At 49.9% G+C, this 9,233-nt stretch overlaps 2 protein-coding genes across 2 annotated transcripts; one reads left to right on the forward strand and one right to left on the reverse strand.

Moving 5' to 3' along the window:
* STEHIDRAFT_61359 (P-loop containing nucleoside triphosphate hydrolase protein) lies at positions 1-1,924 on the reverse strand (the record flags this gene model as incomplete). Its single annotated transcript, XM_007306239.1, has 5 exons — positions 1-179; positions 240-746; positions 807-975; positions 1,047-1,649; positions 1,733-1,924. 5 exons carry the CDS (start codon positions 1,922-1,924, stop codon positions 1-3), a joined length of 1,650 nt encoding a protein of 549 aa, XP_007306301.1.
* Positions 1,925-3,076: 1,152 nt separating this feature from the next.
* STEHIDRAFT_112959 (uncharacterized protein) lies at positions 3,077-8,475 on the forward strand (the record flags this gene model as incomplete). Its single annotated transcript, XM_007306654.1, has 8 exons — positions 3,077-3,356; positions 3,411-3,430; positions 3,534-3,726; positions 3,786-5,070; positions 5,128-6,159; positions 6,223-7,550; positions 7,607-8,386; positions 8,432-8,475. The coding sequence occupies 8 exons, from the start codon at positions 3,077-3,079 to the stop codon at positions 8,473-8,475; spliced, it is 4,962 nt and encodes a 1,653-aa protein (XP_007306716.1).
* Positions 8,476-9,233: the final 758 nt, after the last annotated feature.

A 9,233-nucleotide genomic window follows, 5' to 3' on the forward strand; every position in this document is an offset into this window, starting at 1 on the left:
CTATCTGTTTGACCCCAGTTGAAACGCTCCCACCTGACGGCCGTTTATGGGATGTTCTGCCAGCTGGTTAGCTTCGGAATCTGTGATGCTCACTTGAGCACGCTCGAAGAATGTCTTCCATATCTTCTTTCGCGCTTCGAAGTCAAGGTCGGGGTATTGAACCGAAAAATGAATACGACCTTTCAATGCAGAGACGTCGTATAAGTATCAGTCCTTCTCACGTGGAGCATAACACGTACTCTCGAAAGCGCCGTCGCAGTTCTGGGCCATATTGGTGGTGAGAATCATGATTCCCTTGTAGTACTCCAGTTGGCGCAGAAAAATAGCGACGAGGGAGTTCCGAGTGATATCCAGGGTGCTGCGTTGCTGCAGAAATACATCTGCCTCGTCTAGTAGCAGCACCGCATCCCACGTTTGAGCAAGCTGTAGTGCCCGTAGCAATCGTGCCTCGACGTGTTCCGGGGTCGTTCCCAACTCTCCCGCGCTGACAACATACAACGGCTTGTGTGTGACCTCGGCGACCGCTTCTGCTGTCAGTGTTTTCCCACATCCAGGACTTCCCGCAAGCAGGCCAATCAATCCCTTCCCCTTTCCCCGGATAATATCGTCGAAATTGGCATGCTCACGAGAGGCATGATATTTCACGAGACCGTGAATGAGCGTCTTTCTCTCGTGCTCGAGAACGAGAAGGTCGAACGCATCATCATTCCAAATGACCTTCTCAAGTCGAGACATCGAAAATCCACCTGGGCAGATGTTAGCGATCAGATATATGGCACATTGTTTCCCATGAAAGCAACACTCACCCCAGAACTTCTCGTTGAAGGCAAACCCAAGAACGATAGGGGAGCATATTGAGTACTCGGCATCAGAGAGACTATCCTCAGAGAGGGGTTTGACAACCTCTGGGTTGTACGAGCATTCTGGGTTGAATTGCTTGAAGGCCAAGGGACTGATCATTACGCGTCCTGAAGACTATCAGATCGCATATTTTTCAAACGTGGCTTTGTCAAATACTTGTAGCCGCGAACGAGGAGATTACTCACGTAGGACTTCTCTGTGGAAACGTTTCCCAACGACTCCTTTTCACGAATGGCGTATCCGCTGAATTCATGGTAGGTGTGCGTTTCCAAACGTGCACGCCGCATGCCTCGCTCTACTGCCATATTATAAATGTTTTCATGGTCGGCGTGAAGGCTCAGCGGAAATGCCGAAAGAGTCGTAATGCTCCGCGAGCCTCGATATCCCATGATCTGTAAATTGACTCGCGCAACTCCAAAGAGAGAGCCGTCATTGTGTATGATGTCGCAATTCAAGCCGAAGTAAGGGACGCCTTGTTCCGTTTTGCCGTACACTCCGTCGCGAAAGAGTAGAATTCGAGACTCCTCGGTTTCGGAGTGGTAGTTGAACACGAGCGTGTTAGGCTTGAATAGGGCCCAAAGCAGCTCGTACGCTATTTCTTTCTTCTCCAAAGATGCCTCCAGTTCACGAATGCTAGTACCTTCGTCAACCTCGACGAGGTGAAGGGCGCTCTTGATGTCGTATATGAACGCCTCATCCTTATCCGCGCTACCTTCTTCGCTCCGCAGAGCCTCCCGGAGGGCATCATAGGAGTGAAATAGGAATTTTGGTGAGATACGACTGTGTCCCTGAGTGAAATGTAGGTGATCAGATCAGACAAGTCCCACAATACAACCCTATACGTGCCACTCCCCAGTAATGTTGAACTCACTTTGCTTAGCGAGCAGCCCTCTACGTCGTCATTGATTCCGAGTAAAAGATCGAGTAACTTTTTGCTTTCTATCTCGATCTGGGTTTCATCGTATCGTCCGCGCTCATCGATCACCCGCTTGACGACGAGCGCATATCTTCCCTTGGTCCTGTCACGTTTGGGTTTGTTGCTTTTACGAAGCTGGTGTGACATGCTCCGCCTATAGAACTGTTAGTTCCAGTACCGGTCGCTGACAGTAGCGTTGCAAACGTACACATCCCAGCTAAAGGTGGAGCCACCAATCAGTGATCATAGAGAATACAATCCGCATTGAGACTGACTAGAGATCATAGCGTCCTATACGCTTCTTGAGAATATCTTCGACAGGAGGGTTCGGCGCTTCTTCGCCCGCCATTAGATCCTTTCAACGAGTAGAAGCGTCAGATAGATTGTATGAAGAGAGACTGACTGAGGATAAATCGGCCGTGACGAAACCTTTGAATATATACTGACAGATTCGGAGATTCTGCGGTATTGTCATCTTATGCATCAGCAAGACTGCGCAAAGTTCCATCAGAGTCTATCTTTGTAGGGACAGCACCGCCCAAAAAATTGCTGATACGAGGAAACCAGCTCTCTTACCTGTGTCCTTGGGTGCTGATAATATTAGTTTCTAAGGGAAGGCCACGGAAATTTCTGAACTCCGATGCTTCAGTGCTCCGGTATATCTGACCTCCGTCGAGCAGGGATGAATGTGACCTAGGCTCAAGCGATGCCACACAGTATCTGGACGCTTGAATGTTCGCATGCCATCTAATGTTAGCTTCACACGTTCCCGCTATGAGGGTCTCGTGTGCGCCCAAACGTATTACTGCGCGATTGAATGGTATAGCACAAATTATTCCAACTATTAGACATAATCAATCTCGGAATACTTGGTCGTTGTATCTTTAGCTTTCCACTCCTTCACAAATTGTTAAAGCCAACATTCTGTATTTTATTCTTGATGCCCGCCATTGGGCCGAGCTATATGGGCCTTGAAGAACGATGCATAATCACACGTCCCCAATACTGTATCATCCCGTAAGTGTCCTCAGACGCTGATGGAACGACTTTGGGTTGAATCCACGGTTGATGCGAGCGGCTATGCGAGCGGCTCCCTGTGCATGATATCAGGATGATCAATCTATCGCCGGAGAAGCATGTGTCCATCCCGACAATGGTCTTATTTTGGTCGTCTCGTACTTCAGATAAACTCTGGTGAGCGGGAGACGATGTATCGCAAGCATCCCCAACCCCAGAAGCTCATATCTCTATCACTTTTTCCCTGACCTGAGTTCACCTTTCATCGTGCAATCTCCTCCTATGCTTCCCAACGCTGATCACGAGGAGACTCATCTGGACGCTTTCAGCTCTGCCTTGGTCGACTTCATAAACAGTCTTCCAAAAGGCAAAGGAAAACGTGACTTCATCGATCAATGCAGAGTTGTAGGACCTGCATACACCTTGTTGGAACATGATCGGATACAGTCTCGGATCGAAGCAGATGTTCAGGCGAGGAAAAAGCTCAGTAATCCTGTGCAAAAAGCCTTTTTGCGCATCTCGAAGGCACTCTTAGCATACAGCTCGTTCCTGGATCAAATAGGTCAGCTCACGCCAATACTTCACCCTTGAAATTATTGACGATATATTTGGGTAGCTTCCTCGGGACCAATGCCAGTGAGTATAGTCTGGGGAGCCGTGAAGCTCGTTTTACAGGTCAGCTATCGCATACTTACGATCACTATTCAACACTGATTGAGTAACTTGTTTTCACAAAAAGTGCGTAGAAAAGCAACATCAACTAGCGGAAACCATGGGAGAGCACCTTAGTACTGTTGCGGAACAGATCGAACGGATCCCGGCATTTGATAGACTATATTGTCGCTCGCATCGGATGCAGCAGATCTTCCTTCAATCATATAAAAACATAATCACGTTCTGGCATCGTGTGAGCAAAGAGTGTGGTCGATCTGGTCAGTATCTATGCTTCTACGACCTATTGATGACGCTCCTGACCTTAATTTTTGTTTAGCTCTCGAAAGAGCGAAGACGACCTTCTCTGCTAAGTCACCTTCCGATAAAATCCTCGAGATCGTGGCGGAACTACGGAAAGATGTAGACAAAATTCAAGAGGAGGCATCTCTTTGCCGAGGAAGAACGCTTGAGGAAATACGTCAGGTGAATGAAAAGGAGCAGGCAGCTGCCCGGGACCACAGAGAGTGGGAGACGCAACGACACGCAGAGAAAGAAAATCGAGATGACGGTATATTCAAATCCTCATTTCCTGTCCAACAAGCATCTAACTGTGTTCTAGACGATCTCAGATCCATCATCCGGAACCAGCTCCTTGAGACGATCAAAAGGGAAGACGCAGACAATCTGGCACGTTTTGAAACATTACGACAAGAACATCAAACAGGGACATGCACCTGGCTCACCGAGGATTCGCAATACATCGAATGGATGATGTCAACAACGCCTCAGTCGAATATGCTCTGCATCAATGGACCTCCCGGATACGGAAAGTCGGTATTGACCCAATTTGCGATCAAGGACATCACGACGCGGTATCCCGAAGCCCCAGTCGCATATTACTTTTGTCAATTCTCTCACCCGTGCGACGATGAGATGAAGCTTTTGCGTATGCTCGCCAAGCAACTATTTTCAGCCTACTCTCGTCGCAGGATACGTATCGAGCGCGACTTTCGCCGTAGAATCGAGGAGGCCCTCGATGCCGGATCACAGAAATTGGTTGTCATCGTGAAGGAACTTGTCGTTACGCTCGCGCCGGCATATTTGTTCATCGATGGAATCGACGAAGCGGAGAACCCTGGACCACTTCTACGCGTCGTGAGCTCGTTGATGCGCCTGTGCGACACCGTCCCGGATTGCATCCGCCTCTGGTGTGCAAGGCGACAGCACAAGGATATCATCCATCCCACCAACTCCACCCATCTTTCAGACCGCGTCCATCTTTCAATCGATCTTGGAACGCGCATCAATGACGATGTCAAGCGCTTTCTCGAGAGCAGGTTTACTTCGCTCCAGGATAGGCTCTCGAGCTACGAAACCGAAGGTCTTGACCTGGATAGCAAGCTTCGTCTTGCCGTAGCTCGCATGCAATTGACCGACAAGGCACAGGGTAACTTCCTTTGGGCCAAGCTCATGACGGAGAGCTTCGACTCCGATGAGACGAATACTACCATGATCACCAAGGGTCTAGTACAGGAGAGCGAGTCTAGTCTTCCTCAGGACATAGAGTCACTTTATGTAGACTTATTCCTCAGGATCAAGAAAGAGGACCGAAGAGTCGCAGTGTACGTTCGCTTGCTTCAGCTAACAACATCGCTTCTAACATTATATCTGTACATTAGGAAGGTTATCTCGTTGATGGCATTTGCACGACGAGTTCTCAGCATTCAGGAGTTGCAGGAAATCTCGTCGTTGTTGATGTCCCAGGGGAAAAACAAGGAGAGCGAAGGAGAACGTCTGCGGAAACTACGTCCACAGGCCTTCGTCGCTAGATACACTCCCATACACCTCGTACAAGTCCAAACACCGACTTCGGATTCTGCTCCATCGCCGGAGACGTGTCGCTTCGTCCACGCGAGCGTCCTCGACTTCCTCAAGACAAGACCTCGAAACGGACCTGCGCCTTCTGACGCTGATGAAAAGGCGAAAGAAGCTCACTCGTTCTTCTCCCAAGTCACTCGACACACAATTGCCGACGCTTGTCTTCTCTATCTTTCTCGCCCGGTTTACTCGCACTTGCTCTGCAAGAAAAGTCAAAAGGACGATGTCAAACGGTGGCTTGACAAAGACAAGAACTCGGTCGACACCCATCATTTTGCGCTATACGCGGCGAAATACTGGGATAAGCATCTGGAGGCTGACGACGTCCTGACCTACGCAACGTCCAGGAAGGACGACATTCGTCTACGCGTCAAGAGCTTTATGTCCAGTCCAAACTTTCAGACATGCATGCAGATGCAAATGCTGTGGGTGGATGGGAAATTCGACGTTTGGTATGTTAGAGGGGAGCCTAGCCTTCTTCGATCCATGCCAAGATGGCTAATGGTCGAAGAGACGGACCATGGAGTGCGTCGCCCCCTTGCATCCAAATACCTCGTCGACTTCCGGCAACTGCTTCACGACTGGCAGAACTTCCTTAGCTGTGGAGGCTGTCACGGAGAACATATCCCGGAATGCAAATTCCTTCCATACCTGGGGGAGATAGATCGTATTTGGTGGGGCTCGCTGGGGAAGGATAACTTCTTCTCTGAGTTCGCCGGCAGGTATACTTCGTTTAAATTCGCGGACAGTTCAGAAGGGAATACATTCCGCGTCGGAAAGGAGTACGGAGCTTTGAACATTGTGGGGAATAAGTTCACGTCCCTCAGAATGAAGTACGTCCAGCCCATATTGCCTTCTGGATTATCGAACGAGTACTGAATTTGTCCGCGAAATAGTGCGTGGAATCACCAAGACGGAACTCTCATATTCACATGCGAGCAGTGGATTTCAAATCGCGCCAACACAGCACCTGTCATTCAGAAAACACAGGCTCTTCAGACAAACGAAAGAGTATCCAACTGGCGCACGTACACACGCCGTTATCTTGACGAGGCACCCATGCTTCTAGCTCTTCCAACCATGATCAGTGACGATGGGGGCATGCTGCGTATTGGTGCTCACCTCTATGTCCTAGAAGAGGATGACCAATTCAGAGAATTGATGCAAAACGATAATCCGGAGCATGCTCTACCCACCTATTTCGATGAGGTTGCTAGAAGGGTTTCACTCATCGCCGTGGGCTCCCGCGGATACGCAGCTGCTGAAGCGCTTCTCAGTCCGTACCGTACCCTGGAAAACTTCGGACGTGACCTCCAATTTCTGGAGAAGCTTTCATGCAGGTCGTCCACAAGCTACGACGAGGAGGCTTCAGAAAGCGAAGAGGAAGAAGACTATGACGCCAGCTCTTCGGATTCCGACATCGATGAGGCCTACGAGTCGTGGAGTGAAGGATCTACTGAGAATGGGGAAGAGTTGGACTCAGATATTGAGTCGGATGAGTATCTAGATGACTCCTCTGAGGAATCAGAGGTGTCATCTGGCTCACAGAGTGAATACGAAGATGATTCTGACTCCACTGCACCAGTAGGTACCGAGGGAGACATAAGACTCGAGACAGGTGGGGCCGAAGAATCACCTGACGTAACCTCCGTGTCAGGACCCAGTGTAGAGTCACAGCACGGCGGAGATGGGGATGAAGACGGGCGCACCACAGACGAGCAGGATACTGAAGCAGATACCGATGAAGACGAGGAAACAGCAGAGTCGGACAGTGACGAAGACGAAGAATCAGACTCAGACACGGATTCCCTCGAACTGCCCTCGAGTGACGCATCGTCTGACGAACTGCCGCCCCTCGAAGAAATAATGCAAGAGGGGGACGAAGAAGACATCGAGCAGATATTTGGGCGCTTGTTTGACAAGCTCATGCAAATGGACAGCATGTCCAATGATGCCCCAAATCCGAACGCAAACGCTATGCGGAAGCAGAGGGCCGAGAAGGGAGCAGACGTTTGTCTGACGGTCTACGACATCAGCGAACATATTCCACGAAGAGTTTTTCACCTTGTTCAGCATTCGAGTATACCTCTCTATGCATCTCCACCCGTCATTCATCCGTACAAGGCACTCGTGGTGTGGCCATTGGGATCGGGAGACATCCTGTTTGCTGACGTGGAAAGCAGCACTTATTTTACGAGGAAAATACACTTATCTTCGCCATACAGTGAGTTTAGCCGTGACTTGATATCGTTTCTTCCGCCACTAAGCCACTCCACGCAGCGCGTCGCATATCGGTCAAGCTACACTTCTCCTCATGCGGGATGTATCTCCACATCGCTTCTTTCGAAGCTCAGGTTATCAGACGCAGGATGCCAGGAGAAAAGCGGCGCACCAACGAACTGCAACTCTTTTTGATGGTCTCGACTTATCGCCTCTCTGCTCGCAAGACGACACGAAGTCCACCTGCTCTCATACATCGCGTCAAACTTCACCTGGGCGGGCGGCTCGCGCTCACCGTTCCCCGTCTACCCTTCACGTTGACATGGACGGAGAATACCCTATACGTAACGGAGAGAGACCAGCTACTCAGCGTCATCAGAGTTCCTTTGTTCCCTCCGGGACATCCGAACACTGACGCTGGTCAAAAGAACGCTCTATTGAAACCGAAGAACACGATACTTCTTCCGAGTACCGCTAATGCGCGGGATGTCCACTTCGTCCCATGTACAGACGGACCTGGAGCCTATATCGTCATTGGTTTCGAGTCGGGAAAGCAGCATGTCATCGACCCAGTGATGGACAAGGCAGTAGATGATGATCCACTAAGTGAGGAGGCAGATTTGGGGCTGATGTCTACAGCAGATGAATCGGAGATGCCGCTTAGTTTAGTAAAGGGAGAGAAGCACTTCCGGTCGACTCCGGTCGGGTGTTTTTTGAAGGAGAAGAAGCACCTGGGAGGATGGGTCCCATCAGATGCAGACGTGCCGGTGGACAGAGGGAATGGAGTGAGTAAGCTCGAGCTGCGGAAGGAGAAATTCGACCCGATAGAGGACTGCGAAAGTGAGTGTGTCAATATTTCGGATTCTTTATTGTGATATTGACAAGGGCATGGAATGCAGTCGAACCTTTCCTCAGGTTTCAGTAGCTGAGATGCGCGGATAGGTAATCGTCGAGTGTCGGCGACAACGTATAGCGGTATGAGGGGCATCGGCGGTGACGTGTGTCACATGATTCATAATAAACATGAACGTATGTGCCAAATTGACCTGGAAGGAAGCTGAAATTTTCGATAAGACCAAGATAAGACTGTACGAAATACTGTAGTTTTTCGACCAAGTGTTCGTCACGCAAGGACCCCTGCGTATGCTAACGGAGGTCCCATCCTGATGCGACGAATTTTGGGCGAAAAATCGCGTTTCGTCCGATCCGTAGTGCGACGAAAACGGCTTTTCGATGCTGATGTTCCATCCCGCTATGCGACGAAAATGTCTCTCGGGGACGCAAAAAATGGGGTAAAGACTTGGTAAACATGGCCAAAAATATGATTTGGGGAAAATTTTTGACAGCCAGGGCTTGGGAAGGCCTTATGCGGAGCGATGTTCCATCCGACGTGCGACGAAAATGGCCAAAAATCCGATGTCCCATCCCTGATGCGACGAAAACCCCCCAAATCGTGCGACGAAAACGACCGATTTTGGGGGTTTTCGGATGGGACCTCCGTCAGCATACGCAGGGGTCCTGTCACGCATCACGCAGAGGGCGTCGGCGAACAGTTTTGGTCCCGGGGTCACGCGTACACACGGGTTCACGAACAGAAAATCGTGACAAATTTGCGCTGAAAATCACCCAAAATTCAATTTTTGGGAACTAATGCGAACAATTCTGCTTGTTCGTCACGCGTGGCCCG

The sequence above is a fragment of the Stereum hirsutum genome (genome assembly GCF_000264905.1).
Source record: "Stereum hirsutum FP-91666 SS1 unplaced genomic scaffold STEHIscaffold_11, whole genome shotgun sequence".
NCBI classification, from domain to species: Eukaryota; Fungi; Basidiomycota; class Agaricomycetes; order Russulales; family Stereaceae; genus Stereum; species Stereum hirsutum.